The sequence below is a fragment of the Eurypyga helias genome, unplaced genomic scaffold (genome assembly GCF_000690775.1).
Source record: "Eurypyga helias isolate BGI_N326 unplaced genomic scaffold, ASM69077v1 scaffold10965, whole genome shotgun sequence".
NCBI classification, from domain to species: Eukaryota; Metazoa; Chordata; class Aves; order Eurypygiformes; family Eurypygidae; genus Eurypyga; species Eurypyga helias.
Genome location: NW_010249663.1, coordinates 25,307 through 41,715, shown reverse-complemented (window position 1 = coordinate 41,715; position 16,409 = coordinate 25,307). Strand labels below are relative to the sequence as shown.

Sequence of the window (16,409 nt, the reverse complement as noted above, 5' to 3'; positions counted from 1 at the left end):
TGCTGATTCTTGATAACCTATATACTCATACATATGCACTGGTGATTAAGGCTGCACAAGGTGATTAAGATGCAAGGTAATTAGGATGCCCAGACAAGCACTTTCATTATTATCACATATGTCACTATTCAGTGGATGGCTTAATTATTTAAATGCAAAGGGTTATCTTCTTCTAAATTTGTATGTGATGCTACAAACACATGTTCATATATCAACTCTTGCGTATTCTTTATCAATCCAATCTAACCTGTTTTTAAACATCTGAATTAATGAAAAACATTTAATGTTAGAAAGCCTGCAGCCTTCAAAATAGAGACTTTTTGTAGATGTCATAGAGTGTAGGATCATTTGTATAATGCAGAAAAAGCCAACTTTTTAAAAAAAGGAACTTGATTTGAATTATTTGAACGCTTATGTGCATACACCCATTTGTACACTATATATATGGGTGAACTGAATTTAACAGTCTAAGAAATGAAATGGAAAACCACCAAACGTGCACCAAAACACTTTTCAGAACATAGTCATTCTGGGGAAAAAAAACCACAACCTATTTTTGCAGTGACTTTGCATGAGAAAATTCTGATGACGAAGATAATTTTCAGAAAATTCTAAATACCTGAGCCCCCTTTTTTAAGTTAAATTGCTTTTTCAGCCAGAATTACAGTAAGAGTAAAAGCAAGGAACTGGAGTATTGACCTCTGTTTGACGCATTAAAATGATAAGAAACATTATCATGGAGAGGCACCTCCATTTACACCGAACAAAGATCCGCCTTTTCTTAGAAGGGATCTGCCCAAATTAAAACATGAGTACCAACACCAGCCAAAAAGCAGGACACGATCCCCCAGTTGTATACAACTTTCACAGCAGAGACTATTAGTTATGTTAGCCATTCCTTCGGTGACCTCAAATAGCATGAGGTTGTTATTGCTCTGTGTCCTGAACATCTGTACAATAAGACACCCGTCCCTAACTCATTAAACGTGGTCTGTTTTAATTTCCTCAGCGATTATCTGATTGGACTACACTTTTCAGGCCTAATCTTCAATCAGCATTGGTTAGTCTGACATTTCAGCAAAACAGAGCAGAGCAGGCAATGCAGCTGGTTAACTCCAAGGCAGATAGTTTTCAAAAGTTCAGACTTAATATGCAGCCAGTTCCTTGTTGCACAATGTTTACTTGACTTCTTGAAAAAGACCATTTTAATAGCATTACAATTACAAGACACTTACAGTTCACTCTCCCACACCAGATATTTGTCTTCTTTGAGTCATGTTGTCTTTTTTTTTTTTTAGCAAGCTCCCACCAGTCTGGTCTTTTCCATAAATCAACAAAAGCACTGGGTGAAAGTCTGCCCATGCTGTGCAAGACACAGTCATGGCAGTGTCATGTGGCTCTGCTGGGACACCACCCTCCCTCAAAGTGCCACAGATGTATGCCAGGGATACATGTATGGATACAGCTGCTAGAAATGGGTTTAAATACACTGAAGTACCTGACCCCTGTGTCCTAAGTGAAGTGGCTGCTTTTGTCAGAAGTTTGTGCAAGCAACAGCCATGTCTAGTGATGCAGCTTAACCTCTTGCTCAAGTTCAAAAAGCATCTTAACCCACCTTGTGTCCACACAGAAAATATCATTGATCACATAACACTCCAGCTCCCTCCATAAAATATTTATCTGGCACTTGACAGTCAACTCTTCAACTTAGGTTGTTAAAAAATAAAATTAGGAGCCCAGATTGAGAAGTTTCCTAATCATCTTCACAGGGAAGACAAGCTACCCTGCCCTCCCACCCTTAGAAACTCCCCACTCCACATACGGAAGTTTACTAGGTGGTTTTGCATCTTCTTATTTTAAAAAAGAAACAAAAAATTCCCCTAAAAGTTTATGCAATTCCTTTTTATACCCAAGAATGGCTTTCTGAGGAGAAGCCTGTTGCTCCTTCTTGCACCATGGTGTGCAATCCTAGCAACGGTGTGCAAGTCTGTAAGTGACTTGCTGATTTTAGAAACTTGTCAGAAAGCTTCCCTGGGCTCTCTGGCACCATCACATCACCATCATTGCCAAGAAGCAATACCCAAAACTCAGCTAAGGGGATGCAAATAGAGGGTGTGAATTTGGCCAAGGATGCTCAGAGGTAGCGGCTTGGAGTGGTGAGGAGACAGCTACAGTTAGGAGAACCTCAGAGGAAAGCTCTTCTGGTGCCTGTGCATCTTGCATCCATCAACAAGTTTGGCACGGTATGAAATACACCTTCAAAATCCCAACTTACTAGGAGGTAGAAAATAGCCTGCTTAACCTATAACCATCGGATGTGGATGCAGATGGAGCACAGATCAAGACACAACCCTTGTGGTGGACAGGCAGGTATAGGTGTGGGTCTGGCAGGAGCTGGGCAGCCTGGGGAAGCTGGTGTAGCAATACTGTTTTTCATGGCTTTTCTAATTTTTTTTACTGTTCTTAAACAATAAAGAGGGAATAAAGCCCCATGAGAATCTCTTTGCACAGCTACTAATTGCCTTGCCGCAGCCGCTTGGAGGCATTAATACTCACACAGCGCTTCCCAGCTATAAGACATCATACAAAGATTAATCCTAGCAACGGCATGGTGGGGCAAATCCAGGTAATCTTCATTTTGCAGATGGAAGGAGAGGTTAAAAGGAAACCATCAGTTTTAAAAACGCCTCCTTGGTCTGCAAAATATGGCATTATTATTGTTAGATTTAATGTCCTGCAATTACTATGCATCAAAAAGATTAAAGGGAAGAATATAGGGGTTTTCAAGAGTTCAGGCTATGTTTAATGATTTCTGTCTGTCAAAAAAAATGCATTCTCAAGTATGAATGTAATGTGCATGTATTATGCAAATAACACCATAATATGCGCACGCCAAATCGTAAGATTTCTGACTTCTATGGCTGGTACAGGTCACCTCCACACTACTCTAAGGAGCAAAGTCTCTGCCTCCACCAGCTCTGTGTGCCTTTGTTTCTGGCTGCAGGATGTTTGCAGCTCGATAGAGCCCATCACAGTGCCCAGAGGGACCCCTAAACTTGGATCACCTTCAGATCTTCCTGTCCTCCGTAGGAGATCCTGGAGCTGCAGCCCAGCTAGAGGTATGCAGGGGCTCCCAGAGGGGATAAGAATCATAGAATCATAGAATGGTCTGGGTTGGAAGGGACCTTAAAGACCATCTAGTTCCAACCCCTCTGCCATGGGCAGGGACACCTTGCACTAGACCAGGTTGCTCAAAGCCTCATCCAGCCTGGCCTTGAAGACAGCCAGGGATGAGGCATCCACAGCTTCTCTGGGCAACCTGTTTCAGTGCCTCATCACTCTCTCCATGAAGACCTTCTTCCTGATATCTAATCTAAATCTCCCCGCTTTCAATTTAAACCCATTCCCCCTTGTCCTGTCACTACAGGCCCTTATAATAAGTCCCCCCCCAGCTTCCTTGTAGCCCCTTCAGGTACTGGAAGGCTGCAGTAAGGTCTCCCCAGAGCCTTCTCTTCTCCAGGCTGAACAAGCCCAATAGCTACCAGTAAGAGGTAGCCCAGGGTCAGGTTCTCTTTCCCAGTATGCCCAAGGCTGGTCTAAATGTCATGCTTGCACCCAAGCAGCACACCAGCAGGTGGGACTGGGCATGTAGCAAGCACTGGGACCTGGGCTGGATGTGGTACCACCTTCTGCTGTGAGCACACTACTTTCGGAGCACTGAGCCCTTTATATTACTTTTGAAGTATCACAGGCAGTGTCCCAGTTTTAAAGAAAACTTCTGGTGATCAAAGTATTTGGGCAAATTTTCTACAAAGAGCATTTAAAATGCATGACTTGGGTGCCAAGTAGCTCTGCTGCTGTCTTAAAAATAAGCGCAGCTTCCACGAGTTCCCCAGCGCATGTGTTGGGGGTGCCCTTTAGTTCACGGGCTGGTTAGCCATGTATTATACTCCTTCCTACAAACATAAGGACTAAAAGCTAACATTTTCTTTTAGATGCGCTAATCACATGGCCCCAAGAGCTGAGCTTTCTTCCAGGGGGGGGGGAAAAAAAAAAAAAAGAAAGCAAAACCCTCTAATATCATATGACTCAAGACTAAAATTTTTGTAACGTGGTAGTTGATGAACAATGTGCTACAGATAAGATTTCCAGGGAACTGTCAGTCTGATTTTACTTATCACAGCTTTAATCCATCAACCTCAACAGAGTTATTTTGGATTTAGAACAGCAGGTTCTGATCTTGCATTTTTTATACTTTCTGACCACCAAAAACAATGCCAAAAACCCCTGAGAATAAACCAAAAAACTATAAATAAATGCTATGCTGTAACACAGCATGTAGTTCATGTCCTGTTTCCTTATATACAGGTTACTAAATTTAGTGGAAATGTCCACAGCATTTGTGTCATGGAAAAACAATGAAAAACTTGCAGGTGAACCAGCTCAGGGAGGTGGGGAAAAAAAAAATAAACAGAAAGAAATGCATCACATGACATAAAGTACCAACTTCCAAAACACTGACTCTCACAGTCCCCAGGTGTACGATGAGGGACACACACAGAGGTAGAGAAGAGAAAGAGAGGGGGGGGAGGGAGGGCAGAAGGACGGAAGGAAGGACGGACGGAAGGAAGGAAGGAAGGAAGGAAGGAAGGAGGGAAGGAAGGAAGGAAGGAAGGAAGGAGGAAGGGAAGGAAGGATGGGAGGAAGCAGGAAGGAAGAAAGGGAGGGAGGAATTTCTAACACGGTGGTTACAGTCGGGCGGTGTGGGGAAGGAAGGAAGGAAGGAGGGAAGGAGGGAAGGAGGGAAGGAAGGAAGGAAGGAAGGAAGGAAGGAAGGAAGGAAGGAAGAAGGGAAGGAAGGACGGGAGGAAGCAGGAAGGAAGAAAGGGAGGGAGGAATTTCTAACATGGTGGTTACAGTCTGGGGTACTACTAATGCCCAGATCATCTCCAAAAGGAGGACTCCAATTCAACTTTAAGTCACAAAAAGCACAGAGCAGCCGCAGGGGTGTGCCCAGAAGGAGAATTTGGGCCATTATTTGTTACCCAACTCAAGTAACCCTAGGAGAGTCTATCAGCTCGGCACATTGAAGGAAATGAAAAGCAAGTAACAGCCCTGACCACAGCCCCTTGTTTCCATGAACACCGAAACAGCCAGGCACACATTCAGGTGCCTTCTCCAGAAGCAGCCCTGCCCTGTGCGGCAGGACAAGCTGCTGTAGGGGCGGTGGCACTGCCCTCCTCTGCTCCTTCCCACCCGCACAGGTGGTACTGCTAACTCCAGTATGGACAACACGATTTTATCCACAGTAGCCAGGAATATTTCCTTCCAGAAAACCTCATCCTACCAAGCTGGAAGAGTTTAAACCTCGTATTCTCCAAACAAACCATGAGGTAGCCTGGCAGCCATGTGAAGAGCTGCAAGCAAGACCACCAATTCTTTGCGCCCCAAATGTCACTTCATTTCAAATACTGGTCATTAAGCTCTGAAATCAGTCCTTTTTTTCCTAGCAGTGGAGGGATACTAATGCTACGGGACTCTTTGGATGAATAACCCTTATTCACATATACAGCAACAGGGTTAATGGGATGGGAGGGCACACTGAGCTTGGTAGACAAACAGCTTTCCAGCAAGGGCTCTGCCTATGTTTAGGCCAAGAACATCACATGGGTCTCCCCATGACAAGAAAGTCACAGCCTTGTAATAAATAGCTCTAGCATAGTCATCGTTGTCTCAGTTACAGCATAACGAAACCACTGTGCTGTCTGAAAGTCAGTTCCTGAGAGCAAATGCACAGCCATTTGTAGCCTGAAATGAAGTTTAAGCAATCTCAGGTCTCATGCCCCATCTTTTAAGTGCAAATATAGTAAAAAGTCACAAATTACTGAGTTGGCAAAGTAAGCAACAGTAAAAGATGGCCATGAGCAATGTTTTCTTTAAGACTGGCAGAAATCTCAGAAATGCTTTGAAGACAAGCCTAAAAACGATCAGCAAAAAGGAAGCACAGGAAGGATGCACCTGGAAATTACTTACTGTAGAAAACATAGAATCATAGAATCGTTTCGATTAGAAAAGACCTTTAAGAGCAAGCCCAACCGTTAACCCGACACTGCCAAGTCCACTACTAAACCATGTCCTTACGTTCCACATCTACACATCTTTAAAATACCTTCTTGGAAGGTGACTCAACCACCTCCCTGGGCAGCCTGTTCCAGTGCTTGACAACCTTTTTGGTGAAGACAATTTTCCTAATATCCAATCTAAACCTCTCCTGGTGCAACTTGAGGCTGTTTCTTCTTGTCCTATCAAATGACAATGACTGTAGCAAATAGGTTGCAATGAGGACCTGAGGCCACATCATGCCTGGGTTTACCCAGAAGCATCTTTCAGAGGAGTCAGGGCACCTCTCCATCTACTATAGATTAGGGTAAGCATTTTCAGTAAGCAACTGATTTCCAACTAACAATGCAGTTTTGGGGGGAGGCTGAAAAAAAATATGGTAGAAGTGTAGAAATCTTAGAAGATTTATTTTTACCATCTAAGAAAAAAATGCTTTGATTTTGTGTTCTAAAGTGGTGTATTCCCTTTGAACTTGACCTGAATGCAAAAAATGCATGAAAACACTACAAATAGGGTTAGACAGCCCTGAAAATTAATAGACAGCTTTTATTTTGGGATGGGGTGGGGGTGAGGGGGAAGACTTTTGGCTGTCCCGAAAGTCACTATAATTTAGCTGAAAAAGAAACCACCCTCCCCCCAAAAAAACCTGTTTCAGGTTGAGCTGAAGTGAAATATTTGTGCTTTTTTTTTCCCAGTTTCACTACAAGAAGGAGAATCAGAAATTCAGACTTCTGTACTGAAAGTCCCAAGCTTTTTCTTACTTTTTTAATTTTTTTTTTTTAAGAGAATGCATTGAAACCTGATATTTAAGTCAGAGTGGCGTCTGAGTGCAGAATGTAGCATGGCTTTGCTTAGAGGCGATACGCAAGCCCAGAGAGGCAGAGCCCCCTTAGCAGAGGCACCCTGTGCACCCAGCTGTGTCTTGCAGGTCTCCTCCTCAGCCTGGGTGCGGCAGGAGCGCAGCCCTCCCAGCAATGCTGGGATTTAGGACTGATCATCCCACCCTCTCCCAGTCTTTCTGTTCAGAGGCAACCCAGAGGCACTTCTCAACCAGCCTCACCACTCACAGTGTTCACGAACAACCTCATCCTCTCACCTACTGAGCTTGATTTGGGATATCCCACCCTCCTCCAAAAACTGCCAGTTGTTAACTCATAGAATCACAGAATCATAGAATGGTTTGGGTTGGAAGGGACCTTAAAGATCATCTAGTTCCAAGGCCCCTGCCATGGGCAGGGACACCTTCCACTAGACCAGGTTGCTCAAAGCCACATCCAGCCTGGCCTTGGACACTTCCAGGGATGGGGCATCCACAACATCTCTGGGCAACCTGTTCCAGTGCCTCACCACCCTCCCTGGGAAGAATTTCTTCCTGATATCTAATCTAAATCAGCTTAGCTCCCTGGTGAAGCCTCACCCCAGGGCAAAGGGAACCAGGACCTGAGCTTGCCATTTTCCCTTCTCATAGCTCCAGCAAAGCCCAGCTAGGAAATGTGGGCACCAGAAGGAAAAGTGTCTGGGGGCTGCAAGAAAAAACATAGGCAACAGGAAATCTGAGTCATGGCCAAAGGGCAGGTGAAAGGATGCAATGCCTGGAGTATGTGAGACTCAGCAAAAAGGAGGGTTTCATTATAAAATGAGGATCTAATTTATGCAACCGTTAAAGACACTGAAGTTCAGTGGCATCTCTTTTTCACCAGTAAATTCAACAGCCAGCCTAGTGAGAAGTGCAAAAGTGGGCATCCGGGAAGGGCTGAAAGCCCCAAATTCAGTATCAAGGGTAGTGCTCACCACAGGATACCTAGTTACAGGCAGTTAGCGTATTCAAATAAAGGCACAGGGAAACTGTTTTTTCTGAAGAAGAGGAAAGCAGCTCATACCGAAACTGTGATTTCACTGGGGTGGTACAGCCAGAACCTGCACTTTGGCAGCTCGGCAATGCAGGCCATGGGCAATTCATTTAATCGATGTCTTCTTTCAAGAGAACATTAAAGGGGCTTTAATTAGGCAAAACATCAGGATACGCCTTCTTCCCTTCTGTGCGTTCCCAACAAGGTATCTGCTAGCTTTCCTGATGCTTAGGCTCTTTGGACCACCCTGCTCAAGGACAGACAGGGGCTGCTCCTTCCCAGTGACCCATGGCCGCCCATGCACTTTACAGACCTATTTTACATCATCAGCCACAACGGAGACTGTTCTCCTACACATGAAATTAATCATTTTCCATTTAATCTTGCTAATTACTTAAACGTCTTATGGTAGGGAGAGCCCCAGGGGAATTACACACTTCACAGTGAGTTTGCTTTGCTACATCGATGGACAGCAAAAGCCCTTTTATTACCATCTGAAGCGAAGCATGCCAGCTTACGAAGTCTAAGTCTTTTGAAGTGAAGGGAGAAAAAGGCAATATTGACATTTGCAAATTCTGGACTCACCACCTCACTCGTCAGCGACTTTTCTACCCTGGGGCAAGCGAGCGTGCGCTCCCAGTGCCTGCGAGCTAAACAGCAACATAGACGCCCACTTTCTCCCACCTCTGCCTGGCTTGTCAGCTGAGATGGCAAATGCTTTTGGCAAGAGCCACCTCTCACTATCTGCCTGGCATCGCTCGAAGCCTGACACCGCAATGCGCACACGAATGCCGGGCCGTATCCACACCTCCCACTTACCAGCCACCACCTGTAGCTGTCTTCAGGGATCAAGGCATTTTGTGAGGTCAGGAAAGGTTGCATAGTTGAATTAAATCTCTGATCGAACCAGAGGGAATGTCCCAGCTCAGAAATGCAGGTGCGACAGCTGCACGGTCTTCTGGGGTACTTGAAGAGCTTCTGGACTTGCTCTGAAAACTGCATGATGAGATGTCTCGGGTCCCAGGTGGTCGTGGTCACCTGGTGCGTGTAGTTCAGCAGAAATGACGATATCGTGATGAGCAAAAAGGCGAAGGTAAACACTTTCACGTTCCTCCTCCTTATGATGACCATCTTTCCTGCTCAGTTTCTGCTCTCGCCGCTGACCAAGAAGGATGTAGGGTCCGACGTAAGGCAAAAAGGAAAAGGTGCTGCAGGCACCTGTCGGTTACCACCACGGGCTTAGGCTGAACATACCAACTCCAATACCTCCGTTCATAAGGAAGAAGCTTTGTTTCCCCAAATGGGCTTCAAAAAAGACAAAGCTGGGTATTTCCTTTCGCCTTCTCACAGTGCTTCCAAGTCCCTTCCACCTCTCTGTGGCCTGCTGCTAACCTCTCCCACCAAGGATTCAGTGAAGGCGGACCCTTGTCCTCCTGCGTACTAGAAGACTTAGAGGGCAGCAGTATCAGCATTAAAATTCAGGTTTTCTGTGTGGCAGCAAAGCATAAATTAAAGCAAGCAAATTGTAGAAAGAAGAGGGTGGTTATTTTTTTTTCTTGGAAGTTAGTTCACGAGGGCTCAGATCATCTGGGGATGTACATTCCAGCAGAGAGACGTGCTTAGATGTCCATTTAAGCCACGGAGCACAGTTTGCAGCCTGGAAACACACACGCAGAAAAAGAAAGAAAAATCATTGTCAGACAGTTTTTTACATTCCTCTCAACCTGCTTTCTCTGCTTTTCTCTGCTCAGAGCCCTCGACACAGCAGCACCAGCTGCAATTTCTGCTGCGGTATTTGCATACTGGAAGTTTCAGGGTGAAATTTCCGAAAGGGCAAAGCATGGACCTGTGGACATTGAGTCCCTTTGTATTGAATCAGCCTCAGCAGCTCCGGCCTTATTTGAATTGCAGTCTGTCGCCATTTCAATGGAAATGACTCACCTCCTTCCCTTAGGCTGACCTTGATAGCCACAAGACACACAGCAAAGTATTCATAACTCAAAGCAGCCGAACAAAAAGTACCTGGCAAAGGAGGGAGGAGCAGGACAGGGAGGAAGAGGCATGGGTTCCTTTCTCTTCCTCTCCCCCAGTCGGCTTAATTTCTTAAGGATTGGGGCTGGACTCGTGATTCAGAGAAAGCCACGGAAGAACAGCTCATGCGTCCTGGGACAGAGAGGGGGAAATCAAAGCATAAACAGCCTTTGTTTTGCGCAGACTATTGCTATTTTTCCTGCCAAGGAAAGGTAGGAGCGGGCAGCCTGTGATCTCAGAGTTCCTGTGAGATCCCGAGCCAGGCAGAGAGGAGGGAGCTGCTCCACCTCGGCGAGTCTAGGGATACAGAGGGACACCAAGCTGCTTTCCGCTCCCCTCCTGGTGTCCCCTGCCTGGCAGCAGTGATTTAATCGAGTTTTTAAAAGCCAAAAAATGGATCCCTTCCTCCCACAATGCCATTGTTCTGTGGGAAGAAAAAAGTGTTGTGGTTTTTTAAACTTCGGATGTTTGCAAAAAGCGCCAAAAGTGCCATTGCTTAAATAACACTCGTTTGATTTTAAAAAAGAAAAAAAATCAGAGAAGTATCTGTGTCCGAATATGTGTAATTTATGACCAATTAAAAGCCCAGCTAGAGAAGTCTCACTCGCTGCTCAGCTGCAGGCCAGCAAACAGAGCAAAACCACAATTGTTACCTGTCAGAACCCTCATTCTCACCCATTCTGTGCACCCCACTGATGCAGGATGCACACATTTCATCCCCCAAAGCTGCAGTGAACACAGGAGAAGTGCATCTGGTGGACACAGGTCTGGGCTGGGCACAGCATCCCCGGCTTTGCTGCTGGCTTTTCTCCTGGGGATCCAGGAGGAGCTGCCCCAGGCCAAACCACTTTTCCAAGGGGTTTGACATGGTGTCTTGGAGACAGCACAGGCTTGGTTTTTAGAGGTGCTATGCCAATATTTACCAAGTCCCGTAAAGCCACATTTGAAGGCAGGAACCTCAGAGACTGGTCTTAAGGCTTTGCTCTGCTTCAGGTTTCAAATCTGCAGCACACGATGGGTAGCGTGTGCCTTTCAATTAGCTGCTGTTTGCCAAATGCCTCGAGATTTATTTTAAGTCTGGCCCTTAAAAATGCATTTACAGGAGCTCAAGGGCTGACAAGTGGGTCAGGCTGGATAACAAAAGGCTTTATTAACCCCGGCTGCTCAGGCTCGCCTGCACCAGTAAATTAAATGGCACCAAAGAAGAATCCCGCACTCGAACTTTTTAGAGGGGAGTTTTGGAGCTAACCAGAAATCTTCCAAACTATTCCTGGGTACAATTCAGGAATCACAACCCAAAAGGCAGCAGGGATGCTGTTGCTGTGCCTTGGAGAGTTAGAAATGGAGCTTAGGAACATGGCCCCTCTGCACAGCCCAAACATGCCAGTTGGCCCCTGAGCTGGAGAGAGGCCCCAAACACATTTGCTTTACTAGCCTGGATGTAGTTAGTCTAAACAAAAACACAGCCTCTAAACCCCCCAGAAATATGCCAAATCCCAGAAGCAGATTGATTCTCCATTTATGGAGCGTACAATGCAAGGTCTGCGATGCTGGCGGGTCGAACCCCTACTGCTGTTAATGCTGGGCCAATTCAGTATTTGTAAACAGAGCTCCTGCTCTTCTGTAAGTTTTTTAAGTGGAGGCGGGAGGGGGATTATGCAGCCTTTCTTGGAAAAGCCTATAAAATGGAGTATTGTTCGTAAAAGAAACAGTTCTGGCCTCTAAAACAAACACCCATTTCACCATTTTTTTTTTTTTTTTTTGGTAACTGAGCTAAGGTTAAACTTATATTTAGAATTTGAAAAAAACCCAAACTTAAAATGGTGTTTATGCAGTGGACTGCAGTCTCCAAACTCCTAATCGACCCATCTTTTATAGCACGTGATGGGAAGGTGAGAAACCAGAAGAACTCCCAAGGCCCTTTTCTAGTGTGGAAATAAATACCGGATAGTCTATTTTAATTCTTGCTACTTACAGTTTCCTATGAATGCTCATGTTTCCTATGACTAGCCATGATAGAAAAAAATATATAACCTGACAGAAAGACTCTGGGGACTATAAATGTAATTTAGGGCCTGAGGAAAAGGAAGGCTGAAATGAATGGAAAATGCTTTCATCGAGTTCACCGTGACATGGGTCAAGATCATTTTTCTTCCTTTCTTACAACACACATTAGATCCAACCCAGACATCATTACTAGCACTCTTCCCAGCACCTCGTACTGCATCTCAGACCATTCCTGCATCTCCCTCTGTTCATAAATCTTTGCAAAATGGTTTCCATAGGATTCACCTAAGTGCCAGGCAGCGGGAAGGGCAGGGACGATCCGGACGCAGCAGCTGCTGTGGGAAACCATACCCGGCTGCCAGCCCCAGCTGTTGGGAGACTTTCACCTCCTGATACCGTTTGCTGTAAGTAAGTAGCACAGTACCAGCCAGGGTCCTTATCAACGTACCTTGGCATGACCTTGGCATTAGTACATCTGTGAACAGGCTATTTTGGCCTCAGACCCAGAAACAATTTCTGGGGACTTCAGATACATAGATTTAAATTATGTGTCCAGCCCTCACCCACCTATGGTCCCCCGAGAGACTTTCTGTACAGCATGTATAGGGCTGTGCTGGCAGGCAGCTCTCCCAGCTCAGCTCACGCAAGCAGCAGGATAAGCTACCTTCAGTGATTGGGTGCTTAAGGTCATCTTTGTGGTCTGGATTTCTCCTGCTACCTTCCTACCTCCTCTTGCTTCCTACATATACCTTCTCCCTGTATAAGACACCCCTAAACACCCCAGGATAACTTATGCTGCCAACACCCAGAGACATCTGATTCAGAGAAAATGTGAAATTATGTGTCCCAGGCATGGGCAGAGAGGGGCAGGTTCAGAAGAAGGGGCAGGTTCAGAAGAAGGGGCAGGTTCCTCCAAGCTCTGTCCTGAGTGTAAGAGTGGGTCCAGTGTGATTAAATGCTCATAAAGGAGAGCACAGCTTAATCTTTAGGCTACATTTCGTATGATAAAATATACTGGGATCAATCCATTGTGACTGTCATCATTGTCTTCTCACATTTTAAAAAGAAGGAACAGAAAGAGGGATTTTTTTTTCTTCTTTTTTTTTACCCAGGGTAGGTATTTTTTGTATTATAAAATCACAATCTGAAGAATGTCCCTGATCCCTTGCCAATTTGCCAATTAACAGACAAGGATAAGAACACATCAGTTCAATGGACTAATATAAAGCAAATCTTAACACCTTCAGGAAATATCTTTTGACAAATCCACCTACAAATGCAACGTATTCTCACTGCACTTGTTAGGTTATGTGATAAAAGCTCATCTGCACACCCACAAAGAAGCAGAGAGAGACAATGCTAGAAGGTGGACCCCAAATAATTCCCTGCCACAAGGGCTCCCAGGTCCATCCCACGAGCCATCAGCCCATCAGAGGCCCATCTGCACCAGTCCAGAGGAGCACAGGGGCAGAAGGGCAAGTGGAAACCTGAAACAAGGACTCAGGAGGGACACCCTGTCTGGGTTCCTCCTAGGTCTGGCCCAGGACAGCCTCAGCCCCAGGTATGAAACTCAGAGGACTCAACACCAGAGCATCTTTGGGACCGAGATGGGTTGCTGCCCTGGGGGCATGGGACACATTATGGGGTGCAAGGGAAGAGCATTTGGGGATTGCACAAGATTTGTGTGGTCAGTCACACAATATCTGCAGGATTATTGATTTCTTTTAGAGATGGGTCTTAATTTCTTAATTTTTTTAAAGATGGGTCTTAAACAAAAAGCATGCAGAAAATATGAATGAGAAAATAATAATTGAGAAAAAAACCCCAACTGTACTTCTTCTCATTTCCCCAAGTTCTAAATGTCCAACTATGATAGACTTTGACCCCTTTTTGATGCCTACTTTGCTAGCGAGGAAGTACTTAGTACCAGCACCACTATGAAGAGATCTTTATTAGCTGGCGTTAGATGCTGACAGTTCAGGATCCAGCTTTTGCCTTCTGGTCCGTAACTCACATTAAAACCTCGGTGTGAAATGCACTTCTCTAGTCTGAAGTTGCCAGCATTTTTCAGACACAGCATGCTGGGCAGAACAGCTCAAAGGCAACAGGGAACAGCATCCCCGTACAGAGATATTTCCAGCTTTCCATTCACTGCTTGAATAGTTCAAAGGTCTCAAAGTCCTTTAGACTCAAAACCCACATAACCACCTGCCCTGGCAGAAGCTGGGGAAGGACAACGTGACCTGCTGCAGCTCTCTCATGTCTGACGGTGGCCGTCGTACAACCCTTCTACAACCCAGAGTATTTTACAGCTGGAAACTGTAGACATCAAGGAGTAGAGATTTGCTGCAATTCGACATCAAGAGACTCTGCTGTGCTAGAAAGGTCTCAGTGGCAGAACTGCAAATGCCCATGCTCAGATCTGCTTGCTGCAAAACCTCCAAAGATGAATTAGTTCCCCAGCTAAGCCACTGACAGCTATATTGTTATAAAGCCTTTTGGCAACACAAACCATATGTCTTCAAGCATCCTTCCTGCTGTTTTGGGACTTTCTTCCCATCTGCACTCACTCCTCGCAACTCTGTGAGCAACCCTCGGTCTCAAAGCCCTGGCCTGGGAGAGGATGGAAGGTTAAATCTTGCTTTACCTTACCCACAAAGGCTCAGAGAAGTCTTGGAAAATGTCATCCCAGGGCAGAAAGAAGTCTGTGAAAATACACATAAATTTCTACCCCAGGTCTGTGCTTAGGCCTGGAGAGGAACAACGGAGAGGACTGTTTCACTCCAAACCACAGGCTTGTCTGCCCAGCCCTGGCTCATCACCAGCTACCTCCCACTGCCCGGAGCTGGGTGACATTTAGAACGAAACACTTCACTGGTCTGACATCTCGCCAGAGACCTCCGAGCACGAGGCTTTCGCTATGTGAGATAGAATGTGCAGTTACGAGACAGCCTGGAAGCCTGTCAGAGTTAAACACCGGGCAGAAACCAGGTGTAATCCTGGTTTCTGCCCGATGTAATCGGTGTAATTACCTCCACCAGGTAATCTCCCTTAACCAGGTGATGCCTGGAGCCCATACAAACCCTCTGGTCCATCCCCAGCTTTGGAAGATCAGTCTCACCAGGCATTGAAGGCCACATGAGGGCTGGAGACACAAGAGGGTGATGCCTGTGTCCGAGCACAACCTCTATGACATCAGCCTGTCCCTGGTGTGCCTTCCCAACATGCTGCTGGCCCCATGGTCCTGGCAGGCAAAGGGGAGCCACATCCTTCTCAGACACCAATTTTGGATTTCAATTTTTGAAAAGCACCAGCTGTCACATGACTTTCCCCTTTTCCATCCATAACAATTAAAATCAGACTGCATTTTGTTTCTGAGGGCTAACCGGTATCTCATCCATCATTACCTCCTCACAGGGATGACACAGGTGTTGCTGTCCCGTGTGCCCACAGCCACAGAGAAGCAGCCTCAAGTCCTGCCTGCCATTTAATCAGGGAGAAAATGATCTTTAACTCTTCTGCCCCATCCCTGACCATGCTGTGAAGCATAAATCTGTTTGACTGCCAATGTCAAACGGGGTCACAGCATCGACGTCAGGCAAGCCCGTTGGTATATAGCTCTCAGATTTATGAAAATGCTCACCCCAAGCAACTCCAACTAATCATATCAACATTGCCTAGAAAACAAAACCGTTCAAGAACATTTAAGCCATGAGAAAAAGTAGTTTGAAAGAAATTTGAAGGCAGAAACTCCTCCATGCTTCTTGAATTTGGAGCCAGCTACTGGGCAGTGCTTCATCCATCACAGCGAACAGAAGAAAAACTGGACGTGGTTTATGGAGCGTAACTGCATGGCATTTTAAGTGCTAGTGATCTGAAAAAAAATCATTACATACTTGTGTCTTATCAGTAAGCATGTTTGCTGGCAGGCTTAGGCTGGTCAGGTAGATAGGCCATCTCCCTGGTACCCTAACACAGCCAGCCCTGCTACGTGCACTGCAGTCAGGGTAAGCATACAGCTTTTTGTGCAAGATGTGTGCAAGATTAACAGAAACTTGGGTGGGGAAGTTGCATTCTGTTGCCTCAAAATAAATCTTTATCTTGGCAGACTTTATCAGGCATGTTGCTGTTCAGTCTGGAAATGAAAACTCCTCTGAAATGCTTCAGTAAAGGGCTGGAGGCTCTGGCTCAGAAAGGGTCACAAGCTAGCCCAAACCCTTGGGCATTGAGAGCTGCCACCCTTGCCTCTTCCCACTGGGATGAACACGTTTTGTCCTCCACCATGTCCTCTTCCCTTGCATACCACGAGTTGATTCCTGCAAGTTGTGTTTGATCTAGACAAATCACAAATGTTAATATCCAGGATTAATTGTGCTGTCCTGGGGCAGCAGTTCCTCTATG

At 45.6% G+C, this 16,409-nt stretch overlaps 1 protein-coding gene across 1 annotated transcript in view; it reads right to left on the bottom strand.

Annotated features, from left to right (window-relative positions):
- Window positions 1–9,106, bottom strand: part of ST3GAL1 (ST3 beta-galactoside alpha-2,3-sialyltransferase 1) — a 23,200-nt gene extending 14,094 nt beyond the window's left edge. Inside the window, exon 1 of the mRNA XM_010151450.1 lies at window positions 8,790–9,106. Coding sequence (XP_010149752.1) covers window positions 8,790–9,101 — 312 coding nt within the window. The 5' untranslated portion in view covers window positions 9,102–9,106. The remainder of the gene's footprint in view (window positions 1–8,789) is intronic.
- Between the last annotated feature and the right edge of the window lie 7,303 nt (window positions 9,107–16,409).